Source organism: Sciurus vulgaris, assembly GCF_902686455.1.
Source record: "Sciurus vulgaris genome assembly, chromosome: 3".
NCBI classification, from domain to species: domain Eukaryota; kingdom Metazoa; phylum Chordata; class Mammalia; order Rodentia; family Sciuridae; genus Sciurus; species Sciurus vulgaris.
This window is the reverse complement of record NC_136463.1, coordinates 59,571,538-59,586,596: the sequence shown is the minus strand read 5'-3', so window position 1 is coordinate 59,586,596 and position 15,059 is coordinate 59,571,538. Positions and strand designations below refer to the sequence as shown.

Below are 15,059 nucleotides of genomic sequence, written 5' to 3'. Positions count from 1 at the left end.
TTCTGGCCTGGGCCAGTCTGTTTTCCACAGAGCTGGGTGGGGTAGTGGTGAATGAGGCTACAAAGATGGACTCAATCTCCCTTCTGACCCTGGATTTCTTCGTCTCCAAGGGAAAGGCACAGAGGGGCAGGCAGTAGTCTCCATCCCTGCTAGACTTACTATATCATCAGGGGCAAGATTTTGTACCCCTTGAGGCCTCAGTGGTCTTATATGTAAAATGGGGACAGAATGGTGGGGTTCAGGTGAGTTAAAGGCATGCAGATGCTTGGTGACCTTGATCTGGGGCTGGGAGGTGCTTGCAGGGTGTGCTGCTTCTGAAAGGAGTCCATTCCCCACATGAGCAGGCAGAGGCCAGGGGTCAGAAGAGCCAGCAGGGTGCCCTTCTGCTACACTGTGGGCCTGAGAGTGGGATGGAGCAGGGCACCCAGGGCCTGGCCAAGGCATGGGATACCTGCTTCAGCCTCCTCTGCTCACCCCATGTGTACTTTCCTAAGTACCCTGTTGCTGGGGAAGAATAGACATGCCATGGTTCTAGAAACCAGACCCAGTCCTGGTCTTCAGGGCCCAGTCTCCCTCCATGGCCTTGTCTCCCGCTGCTTCCTCCATGGCCTTCCCGTGCCACAGCCCAACTCATCTCCTTGCTGTCTCCAGCATGTCCTGACCTTTCTCTGACCTTGGAAACATCAGCTGGGACCTTCCCCCTTCCCAGCCTGGCAGCCTGTGGTATGATTTAGAGCAAGGACTCTGGAGTCAGCCAAATTGGGGTTTAAATTCTGGCTCAGCCACTCACTGTGTGACATCACTTCTTTCAGCCTCTGTTGTCTCCTTGGTAAGATGAAGATAATAGAATCAACTGAGAAAATTGTGAATAGGTCGAGGGCGTGTCCCTGGGCCTTGCCTACAATAAGTGTTTCATAAATGATAAGTGTAGGTATTAGCAATAAGCATTATGTCCCATTAGCCATTATACAGTACAGTTTGGAAGATTTGGAATTTACATTTTAGTATATACCTTTCGTTTTAAGTCTATCATCATGGTGAACTCCTATGCATGCTTCAAAGCCCAGGTTGGACATCACTGCCTCCATGAAACCTCTTTTCACTATCCTGGCGGGACTTAGTGCTCCTTGCTGGTTCCCCAGCAATTTAGCCCTTTAAGTTGGGCAACCTATGGGTGGGATCAGACAGGGGGCATCTCCTACTCTGATTCTTTCTGTCCACTCCTCACCTAGCACAGATAGGTACAGAGAAAGCAATTTATCCTCTGCCCTAATGTGTGTAAGTCCTGATGCCCCTGAAATCTCCTTCCTGTCCACATCCTGATCTGATCTCAGGCAGGTCCTAGGAGGCAGGTTCAGCAGGAAAACATTCTTTTTCTAGATGTGAGGAAATATCTGCTGTGGCTGGCCTAAACAAGGGCCCAGTGTTGACCGTGGCTGGCCGGCTCTGGGCAGGGTGTGGCGTGAAGCACCTTACCAGTGGTGTCTCATCTAGGACTCAGAGCAGCAGCCCAGGGGAGCTGCTATTTTTATCTTCATTTTACAGATGAGGAAGTTGGTGTGCTGGAGCTGGCTCATACTGGCTCATGAGAGTCAATTGTTAGATTTTCAGGAATTGTGTGAGCTGGTTGATAGACAAACCATTGTTAAAAACTAAATTATATAAACTTACAATTAACTAATTTATATTAAAACAACATAATACATACTCAAAAGTCATCATTTCCTCCTTTTTTTACTACTTTATTATCTGTGCTCTTAAGGTTAAGCACAGTATTTTATCTGAGTGGTAGAAACTCTGCACAATGGTGGTTTTGGCACAGCTCTTCCCAGCTCTGAATGGTGACACTGCGTTGGTAGCCCCACGTCAGCCAAGGCAGGAGTGTTTACACCATGAAGATTGGCAGAGGCGGCGTATCAGATTCCCCCTCCTGGGCTCCTTTTTTAGAGATTCCTTTGTTATACACTTACCAGCACACCATGGAAGGTGAGACCCTGGAAGTTTGTTACCTGGTCAGGGTTACCCAGGCATGAAGGAACAGGGCTGGACTTGAGCCCAAGTAGTGTCTCTGGTGCCCAGCTTTGTGCACCTCTGTGCTGATTCTGCCCAAGGTGCCGAGTCACACAGAACTGGATTAACAGGTCCCCACACACACTCACTGTCCTGCTCTGGGCTGGAATAAGAGAGGGACAGCCACACCCCTCCAGCCTAGTCCAGGAGACCTCTACCCTCCACCCTCTCTCCCCTTGTGCACCCCCACTCCCCCGCCTCTTCCTTCCCTTCCTCTTTTAGTCCCACCTCCCTGGGGACTCAGGTCCATGGAGGGAGCAGCTGAGCCCATGTACACATTTAGTCTGGTGGTCAGCAGCAGCCCACTGGGCCTTTGTCTGGCCATCTGCCTGTCAGCTGTGGGACCGCCCTCCATGGGGAGGGAGGGGCTGCTATATGACCTAGGGTCTACCCTGCCTCGTCCTAGGCCTCTTTATCCCTGGGACCATCAAGCCCCTTCCTGTCACTGACAGTGGCCTCCCTATGAAATCCTCTAAGACTCTACTGCACTCTTGTTCTGGAAGAACAAAACCAGCTCAGCATCCTCCAATCTTCCCCTTTTCACCCCTGGAAATCACACTAGTCTCAGTGGGCCACAGCATTCTACCCGTCTGTCCTCTCAATGTTGTCTCTGCCCTTTGCCCTCTTGGTCCCTTGCTCCAGCCACTTGCCTCTTTGCCTTTCCTCAAACATGCTAAGTAAGCTCTTGCCCCAGGCCCTTTGCACCCACTGTTCTCCCTATAGTTGCATGATTTATTTCCTTACCTCCTTGGCATCTTTGCTGAAATGTCACCTTTTCTGATCCTATTTTAAATGGAAACACCTGCTTTCTCTTTCACTCCCTATGTACATTTCTTATCTCCTTTCTGCCCTTTTACCCTCCTTAGCACATACCACCATCTGATATGCTGTTATTTATTTATTGTTTGTTCTCCTCACTAGAATGAAAGGTCTCAAGAGGGCAGGAATTCTGTTTATTCATTGTCATATCCCAAACACCTAAAATGTTGTTAGGTACGTTATAGGTACCAGAAACATTTTTGTTGAATGAATAGATGGATGAATGAATGAATTAATGACAGGGTTACCAACAGTCAGAAGAACCTCTGCAGCCTGGGAGCGAAGGTCGCTGTGTGATCTGGCAGGTACTGAGATCTGCTGTTCCAGGCCCAGTCCTGCCCTGATTTGCTGTATGAGCTTAGGTAGATCCCTTCCCCTCTCTGAACTTCTCTCCCAAGTATAATAAAGAGAGCTATGTGGCAAAGTATAGGGAACATGGACTCTGGAGTCAGACTGACAAGGAGTCAGATTTCCACTGGGACATTTATTGCCTGTGGGGCCTTGACAAGTCGCCTTCCCTCTCTGAATCTGCTCTTCATGGTGTGGTAGGTGGTGGGTTGGGATGTTGCAGGAGATATGGTGGTAAGCCTTGACCATAGCACTTGGTGTATAGAAAGTGTCTAAGGGGCTTGCCCAAACCTGGACAAAATGGACATGCATTGAAGAGGATGTGGTCTCTGTATCACCCTAACCCAGAAAAACCTTTCTCTCTCCCCTGGGCAGGGGCTCAGCTTCCTTGGTCTTGGTCCAGGCTGAGCTTTGTTTCATGGGCACTTGGCCTTAGGCAGCTGGGCCCAGCACAGGGACCCTGTGCTGCCCCTCCAGCCTCTCCTCTCCCCACACAGTGTTCATCTGCAGCTTCATGGTGGCTGCCCCCATCTTCGGCTACCTGGGTGACCGCTTCAACAGAAAGGTGATCCTCAGCTGCGGCATTTTCTTCTGGTCAGCAGTCACCTTCTCCAGCTCCTTCATCCCCCAGCAGGTGAGGCCCACTCTCCTGGTCCCTTCATTGGGTGACTAGTCTGTGTTCACCTTCACTAGGAGTTTCAGCTCCTTAGCTTGAACCCTAGATAGTGCTTTACCAGTGCAGGACGGGGCAGCAGGGATGGGGGTCTTCTCTGCCTTTGTAAATCAACCCTGCAGATAGGCCTTCTCCATGCTGGCCGTAACCGAGGGTCATACAGCCTGGGTGGCATCCTGACTCTTTCTGAGCCTCCCTCTGATTTGGGAAGGGTACAAGGAACAGGGACACAAATCTGGCCTAGTGGTGAGGACCTTGACTTCTAGCCCCAGCCCTGCCACCCCATCTTGCTATGTGACCCTAGGTGAGTCCCTTCCCCTCACTTGTTCTTGTTCAGTTTGCTCTTTGTCAGATGGCCAGCCCAGTGCTTGGGTCCAAGTCCCAGGGAGGCAAGTATCAATTCAAATGAAGATGCTTTTCACTTAGCTCTCACAATCCTAGGTTGGAGTATCCCAACTCTGTTGCTCACTCAGCTTTGTGACCTGAAACAACTTCTCTGAGCCTCAGTTTCTTCATTATTAAAATGGGGGTAATACTTCTCAGCTTGAAAGTTTCTTGTGAGAAACAGTTGAGTTAATGAATGTCCAGATCCTGGAACATGGAAAAATTTCAACACATCTTTATTTCTGTTCTTTCTTCCAAAGAGGAGATATGTTGCCCTGGGAGGGTAGTGAGTTTCCCATCAGTAGGAGTATTCAAGCAGAGGGTGGACAATCATGGGCAGCTGCTGTAGAGAGAGGTGGAGGAAGAAGGGGAGAACTAGGATCTGTGCTCAAGAACTTTCAGTTTGGCCCTGCCCTTGGGAGCCTGGTTAGGCAGATCTGACAGGAGTCCCTGGCTTGGAGCCTTCAAGAAATGCAGACAAAGTGCTAAGTTGTCAAGGAAGAAGGCACAGCTTCTTGCAATCTGTGGGGTTGGGGAAACCTTCCTGGAGGAGGTGGCACTTGAGTCAGGTGGTTGGGTCTGGGAGGCCAGTTCTTTTGGTGAAGATGTCTTGGACAGAGGAATGCACCCACAGGTGCAGAAATGGCAGAGGTGAGAGAACCAGCAGATGAGTGTCTTGGCTGGAAAGGAAGGCAGGGACTGGGTCAGGTGCCTGTTGAGTCCTGGAAGAGTTTCAACAAGGACAAGGACAGGGCAGAATTCACGCTGATGGAGGGGAGAGTAAAGGTGAGGGCAGAGAGTTTGCAGTTTTGTGGGGAACAACTTTGTTTCATGGAGGAGGGTCAGGCCTAGGGGAGCTGCAGACCCTGTGCCAGGTGTAGCCTGGCAGCCACAGTAGAAAATAGACTGGACCAGAAGCTTCTGGGGCTTCCCTGCATCTTGTCCTGTCCCAAGTGGGCCCCTGGGGCTGCTTCTGGGGCTGACCAGTGAGTACTGGATCACAATACCAAGATTTGGTTCCCTTCTGAGTTGGGGAGAGAAGATGAGCAAAGGCAGAGGAACAGATCACTCCCAATTAATCTGTAAATTCATTGTAGCCATAGCCCAAGTCCCGTGGGGGTTTTTGGTGGACCTTGGCAATGTGATTCTGAAGTTAATTTGGCAGAGAAAATGTCCAGGAACAGCCAAGAACAGTGTGAAAAATAACAGTGAGAGGGGAATTTGCCCTATCAGTTATCAAATTAATGGCTATTCTAACTAAAACAGCTGAGGGATAGACTTAGAGATCAATGAAACCAGGTCCTTGTGTCTATGGGGATTTAGAATAGGATAAAAGTCGCATCTCAGATCAGTGGCCTGGGGAGAACTGACTATGCATCCATCTGGATCAAAAATAAAATTTGATCTGTATTTCAAACCATACTGCAAAATAAATTCCAGATAGTCAAAAAGTTAAGCCAAAGCACAATCTAAAAATCTGGAACTATAAATCAACAAGTAAAAGACAAATAGCCCAGTAGAAAAGCAAGCACAGGATAGTTACAGGCCTTTCCAGGAGAAAACACACAAGCGGCCAATAAATGTAGGAAGAGATCGCTCAGCCTCTCGAGTAATCAGGGAAATGCAAATTAAAACAACAATGAGATACCATTTCACACCCATCAGATTGGTGACAATTAAAAAGGCTGACAATACCAAGTGTTATTACAGCTGTGGGGAATCCGGGACTCAGGCGCTGTCGGGGGGAGTGTAAATTGGTAGGAGTCTCTTTGGAGATCAGAATGGCAAGAAATTGTAAAATTCTCCCTGTGCACCCTGCGTGGCCAGGCTTCCACTTGGAGGGACCCAGACAAGAGAGCAGCTCTAACTTGTAGGCTCACCTGTATAAGGATGCTTGCTGTAATACTGTCCTAGAAAATGAGAGGAAGCTGTCTAAGGGACTGCACAGATAAGTGGGTGTATTAATACTGTGAAATTCTGGATGTGGAAGAATGAACTAGATTATGCTAACCAGTGCAAATGGATTTCAAAAAGGTAAGAATGAGTGGGAAAGCAAGTGGCGGGATTTAGAATGGTCCCTTTTATGTGCAGGTTTTCTAAGCACACAGAGGATACCGAGTGCTGTTTATTGATACCTACTTGTGCAACAGGCACAGATGGATTCATAGCGAGTACACGGTCCATGGGCTCCCGTGGGTGGAGTGGGGACACAGGATTCTTTCTGCCTGCTAGTGTGCTAAGGATGATTGACGCATCTCCTCGCTTCTCCTTCTCTCTCTCTCTAAAATGTAACAAACATAAAATAAAAGAGAATGTTTTTGAATTTGGGGGATGGAGTAGGCCTTCCTGAACAAGGCTTTCAGGAAAAATCAACAGATTTGACAGCAACAAATCAAAGAGAACATCAGGAAGCCTGCAAAGGGTGAAAACTCTCCATAAACAAAGTGGAGAGAAAAATGACAGAAACTGACATGGACACAGATGATAAAGGATCAAGCTCTGTGGAGAAAAAGCTAATATAAATCAATACAAAAAACAAACAAAAAAACCCCATAAAAACCAAACCCAGACAGCCCCACAGAAAAAGAGGCAAAGGCTATGGGCAAATGATTCCCAGAAAGGGGATCCAGCAGCAAGCTAAGGGAAGTCCAGAAGTCGGGGGGAGGGAGTTGGGGAGAGGGAGTGGGTGACAGGGGGTCAAGGTGAAGGGCCAGCACTGCAGCAGACAGTCAGCCAGGAGCCAGAGAGAGACTGGAGAGAGGGAACTGGGGAGCCCAGGGGAGGCTGGATGTGGGCGATGCTGGCCGGATGGGTGGTCAGGGTGGGGCTAGGGAAAGATGACCAGGCTGGGTTCTCAGGCCCTGGGCAGCTGGGGGTTCTGAGGGGGCAGGTCCACATCAAAGGGGTAGGACCACCAGCAGCTGGCATGGCCCCACCCTTCCCTGCTCAGCTGGCTTTGCCCTTTGATGTGTGGGGGAGGGACTCTGCCCTCTGGGCTGCCCTGTCTGTTCCCTGCTCACACTGGGCCCTCAGTGCTGCCCAGGTTGGCCCACCTGCCCTGCTTGGGGGATGAACAGAGGGGTGACTGCGGCTCCTAAGTTGGGAGGAGGTCTCCCAGGTAGAGACACAGGCTTATAGCCCCAGCGCTTATGGGGTCCAAGAGCCATGTTGCTCTCAACCAGGGTGTCAGGGCACCCTGAAGCCCAGGTTGCCTGGGGTTGGAGTCACTGCTGAGGCAAAGGTTGTGCTTCATCTTCTCCCCTGGCTCCTGGACCTGCAGGGGGTGGGGTGCACAGAAGCAAGGGCAGGGCCATCCGCAGCATTCTTGGTCCCTCCCCCACAGTATTTCTGGCTGCTGGTTCTGTCTCGGGGTCTGGTGGGCATCGGCGAGGCCAGCTACTCCACCATCGCGCCCACCATCATTGGCGACCTCTTCACCAAGAACACGCGCACTCTCATGCTGTCTGTCTTCTATTTTGCCATCCCGCTGGGCAGGTGAGAACAGAAATGTCTTGGTTTGGGTGAGGATACGGGAAAGGTCTTCCTGCCACCCACTCAGTTAATCAGATACTTGGACAGTCAGCCTTGGAGAACTTCCTGACCCTCTCCCTGGCTGGCTGGCTGAGTGGTGAGAGCAGGTGGCCTGCCCTGTGGACCAGTGAGCAGTTCCCATCTCTGTATAGCCTGACACGTGTCTGTCTTCTCTGCAGTGGCCTGGGCTACATCACTGGGTCCAGTGTGAAGCAGGCAGCTGGAGACTGGCACTGGGCCCTGCGGGTAAGGCCTAGGTTCCCTCACATGAGGTCACCCCCGAGACTAGCCCTTGCCCTAGTCCAGAAATGCCAGCCTTGCTCAGGCCAGGACATAGGCCTTGACCAGACTCTCCCTTGGCAACCTGGCCTCTGCAGTCTTGTCCTTCTAGATTAGTCCGGATTGAGGTCTCAGGGGAGTTGGACAGCCTCACTGCCCTCAGGGCTTCAGTCTCAGGGTTGGAAACATCCACCACCCCACCCCCACCCCTACCCAGCTCCAGGTTGACAGGACAGATTCTCTCACCATGTCAGGAAATTCCAGCTCCATGGCGGAGCTTCCTGCTTCCAGCCCTGGCTCTGTGCTAGGGTGAGGCTGGGACAAGACCTCTGTGTGGAGGCCCTTGGGGTCTGGAGCCACTTCCTGTCCCGCCAAAGGGTTGGGGGCAAGTTACCAAGGCCCCAGGACAGTGCAATCGGAGGAAACAGAGATCCCCCGTCTCTTGGAGGAGCGGAAGCCTAAGACAAAGTGTTTTTTCCTCAAAAGCAGGAAGGGAGCAGCCTCCGTGGAATTTCTTGGTGGGGGGCAAGAGGGGGTGGCATGGATAGGAACTCCCCAGCCCAAGGGCTCTCAGGCCTGTGGGGGTGGGGACAAGTTTCTCTTTTCTCATGGGCCAGTAGATTCAGGGACTGGTGTGTAGGAATCCGGGCTGCTATGAGGCCTTTCTCCTGTGTGGGACAGAGGCCTAGGACATTGGAGATTCAGTTCTTGATACTAGGCTGGACACAGGGAAGACCCAAAGTGGCCCACATGGCCCAAATCCAGCTGATTTATTAGCTGGAGGCTTCATGGACAGCCAGTCACTTCCCAGTGCCCCAAGGGTTGAGGACCCACCTGAGGAATACTCCTAGCTCCAGAGGGTTGGGCAGGGCTGGTATTTGGCTCCCCACCCTCAGGAACTTTCTCTTTCCTCCTCAAAGTTGTCATTCTGTATGTCTGTTCATCTACATTTCTCCATCTTTCCATTCTTCATTCACACTTCCCTCCCTCCCTCCCTCCCTCCCTCCCTCCTTCCCTCCCTCCCTCCCTCCCTCCCTCCCTTCCTTCCTTCCTTCCTTCCTTCCTTCCTTCCTTCCTTCCTTCCTTCCTTCCTTCCTTCCTCCTTCCTTCCTTCCTTCCTTTCAGTCTGTCAGTCTTCCTAGCATCTTCCCCCCTGGACTGGACAGTCCACTTTGAGCCCCAAAGCCCTTCTCTGACCTCATCCCCAGTGGCTTTCCTTAGTGGTCCTGTCAGGAAGTCTGGGCAGATATTAGTCCAGAGAGATGGTATGGAGTCCAGAGAAGCTGTGGCTTGCCTGCGCCCCTCTGGTGGTGCACAAATGAGTTAGGGCCCTGGTGTCCTAACTTCATGTTTCCTGCCCTGCCAGGTGTCCCCTGTCCTGGGCATGATCACAGGAACGCTCATCCTTGTCCTGGTCCCAGCCACTAAAAGAGGGCATGCTGACCAGCTTGGGGGACAACTCAAGGCACGGACATCATGGCTCCGGGACATGAAGGCCCTGATTCGAAAGTGAGTACTGCTGGGAGGAGTCTGGTGAGAAGAAGAAGGGGTGCTGCCATGAGAGGGCCCTGCTCTCAGGGTGGCTGGCCCAGCACCCTCAGCTGGACGCCTGCCATCTGGGAGTCTGCAGCGTTGGCAGTGACATTTTGGCACCTAGACTTTGTTATTCCTGCAGCCTGAACCCTCACCCTGCAATCTGTGTAGGAGGCACCTGAGGCCTCTCTGGGGGAGGAAGGCTTTCAGCTGGGTGTGGGGGAGAAGAGGTAGCCTCCTGGGCCACCATGCATGGGGCTGCTTACGCCAGCTGCGGGGGTTCTAGCCCCAGCTCAGTATCACTGTCCTGGCCTCTCCCCAGCCGCAGCTACGTCTTCTCCTCCCTTGCTACGTCGGCCGTATCCTTCGCCACAGGGGCACTGGGCATGTGGATCCCATTGTATTTGCATCGTGCCCAAGTTGTGCAGAAGACAGCGGAGCCGTGCAGCAGCCCACCCTGTGGGGCCAAGGACAGGTAGGCCTTGCTCAGCTGGGCCCTGGGGTGGTGAGGGATACTGGACAAGAGAGCACCTCTACCCCAGTCACGTTCCCCCTCTACTCATGCCCCACTGTCTTGTGTCCCGACAGCCTCATCTTTGGGGCCATCACCTGCTTTACGGGCTTTCTGGGCGTGGTCACAGGCGCAGGAGCTACACGCTGGTGCCGCCTGAGGACCCAGCGGGCCGACCCACTGGTGTGTGCTGTGGGAATGCTGGGCTCCGCCATCTTCATCTGCCTGATCTTTGTGGCTGCCAAGAGCAGCATCGTGGGCGCCTATGTGAGTGTAGTGGGGGCAGGGGACTGGGAGGACCTGGGCTCGGAAGTACAGTTTGACTCGCTGGACCCTTTGTCCCGAGGGGAGGCTCTTGTCCTCTGACTGCCTGCCCACCGCTGCTCTGTTCAGGGGCTCCAGGTGTCCTTCAGGGTTGTGAGCATGGCTTGAATTCTCTGGATAAGCCACCCATTCCTCTTGCGCCTGATGGTCAGGAGTTGGGGGCCCTCTGGGAGGGGTGGGAGGCTTTGGGGCTCCATGCCAGAAGCCAGTGTGAAGGGGGCTGCTAGTGGGTGTAGGGCTCCCCTCATGGTTGTTCTTTCTCCCTCCTGGCTAGATCTGTATCTTCGTTGGGGAGACGCTGCTGTTTTCTAACTGGGCCATCACTGCGGACATCCTCATGGTGAGCTGGGCAGGCTGAGGTCACCTTGTGCTGACCCAGGCCTTGACCTCACAGGGGCAGCTGTGGAGGCGTGTAAGGAGGTGGGAGAGCTGGCAGGGCTTGGAAGGGAGGGAGGCCTGCTGGGAGGGTGAACCCAGAGGCAGGGAGTAGATCAGAGATTTGGGGGTCTGCATCAGGGCAGGGCCTGAAAACAGCGTTGAGCAGACAGCCAGGATAAAATGTGGGGGTGGGGAGGGAGTTGTCTGGAGGCTCAGGTTCGTGCTGGGAGGCTGGTGGTGCCAGGCTGGCACTGAGGTGGTGCTGCCTGCCAGCACTCCTCCCCCAGGGTCTGAAAGTCCATGGACTCTGCCCTCCCGGCTCAGCCTGGGTCCCGGCACGCCTGCCTGCCTGAGTGCCTGCGGCTGGGCTGATGGACAGAGGCGGTCTTCACAGGGCCAACAATGGGCTGCAGACCAGCCGGCCAGGGACAAAGGGCTGTCTGAGCAGCCGGCAGGGGCTTGTGTCCCTGGGTGGGGACGGGAGCAGCCTGGGAGGAATCAGGAGGGGCCAGTGGGTCTAGTTACTTGTGGCACTCTGGGGGATGGCAGGATGGATATGACCCTTGTTCCTCTTGGGGACCCTTCAAGTCAGGATGAGGAGAGGACTAAGAAAAGAGAGTACAGAGGACTGGCACGGGGGAGCATGTCAGGAGGTGAAGGAGAGAGAGACCCATAGGGTGCTGTGGGTCTGGCATGAAAACATGGGACTGCCCAGGAGGTCAGAGTCTATCTGGCACTGGGCCCCTGCTGGCCCTCTGCTTCAGGAAGTCTGCCCTGCCCCGCCTCAAGCTTCCCTGCTTCTTTGCTTCTCCTGGGCCATCTCTCTCTGTCCCCTATCTGTCCATGGGCTGGGTGGAGGTGGTGGGGGTCTGGCTCAGTTCTGTGTCTCAGTGTAGGGCTGGGAGGTGGCAGGGGTTGGATGACCCCAGAGTGAAGGAGGGAGCAAGTCTGTTTGAATCAGGCAACACTCCCTCCCTGCCTCATCCCCAGGGGCAGGTCTGGACAGCTGCTGACAAGGTCTGGGTCCCAGGGAAATCATGTCCCAGTTTATTAAGTGTAACAGCTAAGTGACTAATTATTGCTGAAAATGGGGCCACACAATCCAATCTAACCTGGAGAGATCCAGGTCTCTCTCTCCCTGTCCCCTCACCCACTGACAAGTGCCCCTTGGATGCTGAATGCTCCCACACTGTCCGCAAAATCTTGAACAGATGAGGCTGGGGCTCAGGGGTGGAGGCAGTGCACCTACTGGGCTGGTCCTGCTTCCCTCGTTCCTTTGCCACCCTTTCTGTCTGACTTGGAGGGTATCAGGGCCTGCTTGGACTGATGGGGGTGTGTCTGGGGACCAGCCATTCTTGGCATTTGGTACTTGGAACACCCATGGGTTCAAGAGGGAGCTTTCCTGGGCAGGATCCTGTTCCACACATCCCTCACAACCCAGCCTTAGTCTTGCTTTGTCTGCACAGAGGGGACACAAGATGGATGTTTGGTGGGAGGTGAGGGCAAGAGGCCAAGAGGTCAGGGTTCTAGTTCTAGAGCTGCAGGATTCCAGATGATCCATGGGAATGACTCCTCTCTGGGCCTCAGTGTCCACTGACCACAGCACCTGGCTCCCCACCAGTTCCAAGTGCAGAGCCTAAGGTAGCTGGGTGTCCTGAGCAGAGGGAGAGTGGGGAGGGGGAGATAGCAGCTATTCCTCCTGGTTCAGCTACCTCAAGGCTCAAAGAGCTCTGGCCTGAAGGCCTGTGTGGACTGGTACCAAGGAACCCCCAAACTGTTCTGTCCTTGACTGGATGTGGTAAGAGATGGAGGTGAAGGTTTCTGTCTCTGAGGTGGGGTCTGGGGCAGGACGGAGTGGTCTGAGCTGGCAATGGTAGTGACCGAAGCTGTATGTGGGTGTGACACAGCTCTGGAAGAACAGGAGCCACAGTAGCAGCCACACCTACAGGGTAGGCAGGGAAGGAGAGGGCAGGGGAAGGGAGCGGAAGAGCCCCTGGGGTGAAGACACTAGGACAGGAGCCTGAGGCTGTAGGGGCTTTGGAAGTGTCATACTACAGGAAGAGGATGGGGGTGGGGTGGGTCTGGCCCCCTGGCCACTGACAGCTCTGTCTTCTGCAGTACGTGGTCATTCCCACCCGACGGGCCACCGCTGTGGCCTTGCAGAGCTTCACCTCCCATCTGCTGGGCGATGCCGGAAGCCCCTACCTCATAGGATTTGTGAGTGACTCAACGAGTGGGACTGGCCTGGGGAGGTTGGGGGATTCAGGAGGAGGTGGCTCTGCCCTGACTGCCCCGCTCCTCCAAATTCTCACAGATCTCGGACCTGATCCGCCAGAGCACCAAGGACTCACCGCTCTGGGAGTTCCTGAGCCTGGGCTATGCCCTCATGCTCTGCCCCTTCGTCGTGGTCCTGGGTGGCATGTTCTTCCTCGCCACTGCTCTCTTCTTCCTCAGTGACCGTGCCAAGGCTGAGCAGCAGTGAGTGGCTGGGGATGGCCCTGTGAAGCAGGGACTGTGGCAGTCCTACCACACTGTTCTGGGGTGGGAGGAACCTGCTGCTGGGTTCCAGGGCCCAGTTCCACCACACCAGGTCTTGTCATGCCCCAGCTCCAAGCCTCTATCACAAATCTGGCCAGTAGTGGTTCTAGGTGGGGGTTTGATTCTGGAGTCTGGGGTTTTCAGAGCTGGGACCCTCTAACCTTCCTTTTCCTTTCATTTTCTGACTTCTTTCTCCTCTTCTCTTTACTCCTCTCTTTCTCTCTCTCCTCACCCCTGGGCTCTCCCACCTCCCCCTGGGGCTGACGAGGTCCCTGCCCAGCACCTCCGGTCAGCCGGCCCCTGCGATACGATGTGCCAGAGCCGTGCCCGGGCCCGGCCCCTGCTGATGCGCCACCCTGACCCTCGCCCGTCTCTCCCCCAGGGTGAACCAGCTGGTGATGCCACCCACATCCATGAAAGTCTGAGGTGGTGAGTGTAGGCCAAGGGCCTGTGGGAGAGGGGCAGGGTGTTAGGGGAGCACCTTCACTGATATCCTCCAGAAGCTCATCCCACCAACCCTGGGTTTTGGTCTCCTCTTCCTGCAATGTTGCCCCAAAATTACTGAGTTAGGCAAGGGGAAACAGGCTTCTACTAAATCGGCTCCCTCCCTCCCTTATAAGGACTGGGGGTGTAGGTCAGGGCTGGGAGCAGCAACTCCCCAGTTCTGCCCTTCCAAATCTTCCTGGGGGTGCCAGAGCCCAACTCCTACTGTAATCTTCACTAGGGCCTGGCTCTGGGAACTATAGCTTCCCGGCAGAATAACACCAGAGTCACAGCCCCCAGGGTAACGCCTGTTTGCCCAAACAGCAGGGAAATGAAGGAAGGAAGGCTTGGAATGTGCCCCCAAAGCCCCACCTCTGACATAACATTCCCCCCTTCAGGTGCTGCTGGGACAGTGACGAACCCTCGCTCCTCCCTAGTCTGGGAGATGTCCTTCGGCATCCTGGACCTACAGGGCTGTCCCAAGGCTTTCTGTGTGACTCACAGCTGGGTACCCACCCTCTCTGGCCCAGGACTGCTGAGTGGCCCTGGCTCCAAGAGGAGGCTGCGTCCTCAGTTAACCTGGAAGGCAGTGTGTGTTGGAGCCATGCAGTTGGACAGATTCCCAGTCCTGGGTTTGGGCTTCAGGGGCCCTGGGGCCAAGGGAGAAGACAGCCTCAAGTGGGTGCATTGGGGGAATCTGGCCTGACACCAGCTTATGTGATCTTGGGCAAGCCCCTGCCCTCCCTAGGCTGTGGGGCCAGGGGGCTGGATTTTCCCACACAGTTTGTTGGGCAAGGCAGCTTTGAAGACCCAGTAGATGCTGGACTGTACAGAGAAGAGATGGCTTGGGCCTCAGAGCCACGATTCAAATTCTGAGGCCCCCTGAAGGGCTTGGCAGAGACTATGCTGACCTTGAATTCAAGCTAGCACATGGAATTGAGCACCCTTCACTGGGTGCTTCCTGCCCTGGCTGGTCACTCTGGAGACACTCGTCTCTGCTGCCTTAGGCTCGTTCATCACCTGGAGGTCTCCTAGGTGGGGACTATTCCCTTACAGGGGCCTGGCACCAGCAGGGGTGCAGGCCCTGACAGCAGCAGCACATCCGGCTTGAGATCTCCAGGAGCTACCCATTAGCCCACCTCTGCAGGATCCCTAGAGCACATCCCCCGGAAGCCAGGAGCCCACTCC

The 15,059-nt window shown here is 54.2% G+C and overlaps 1 protein-coding gene across 2 annotated transcripts in view; it reads left to right on the top strand.

Moving 5' to 3' along the window:
* Positions 1-14,936, top strand: part of SPNS2 (SPNS lysolipid transporter 2, sphingosine-1-phosphate) — a 35,199-nt gene extending 20,263 nt beyond the window's left edge. The window contains exons 3-13 of one of the 2 annotated variants that reach the window (XR_013762747.1): positions 3,735-3,871; positions 7,638-7,789; positions 8,005-8,071; positions 9,471-9,613; positions 9,960-10,112; positions 10,226-10,415; positions 10,747-10,812; positions 12,969-13,067; positions 13,165-13,328; positions 13,657-13,817; positions 14,270-14,936. Coding sequence is in view for 1 of the 2 variants with exons in the window: in XM_079133094.1 (XP_078989220.1) it covers positions 3,735-3,871; positions 7,638-7,789; positions 8,005-8,071; positions 9,471-9,613; positions 9,960-10,112; positions 10,226-10,415; positions 10,747-10,812; positions 12,969-13,067; positions 13,165-13,328; positions 13,771-13,813 (1,214 nt within the window). In the remaining variant the exon portion in view is untranslated. The remainder of the gene's footprint in view (positions 1-3,734; positions 3,872-7,637; positions 7,790-8,004; positions 8,072-9,470; positions 9,614-9,959; positions 10,113-10,225; positions 10,416-10,746; positions 10,813-12,968; positions 13,068-13,164; positions 13,329-13,656; positions 13,818-14,269) is intronic. The other variant, XM_079133094.1, reaches the window with a different exon arrangement.
* The last annotated feature ends 123 nt before the right edge of the window (positions 14,937-15,059 follow it).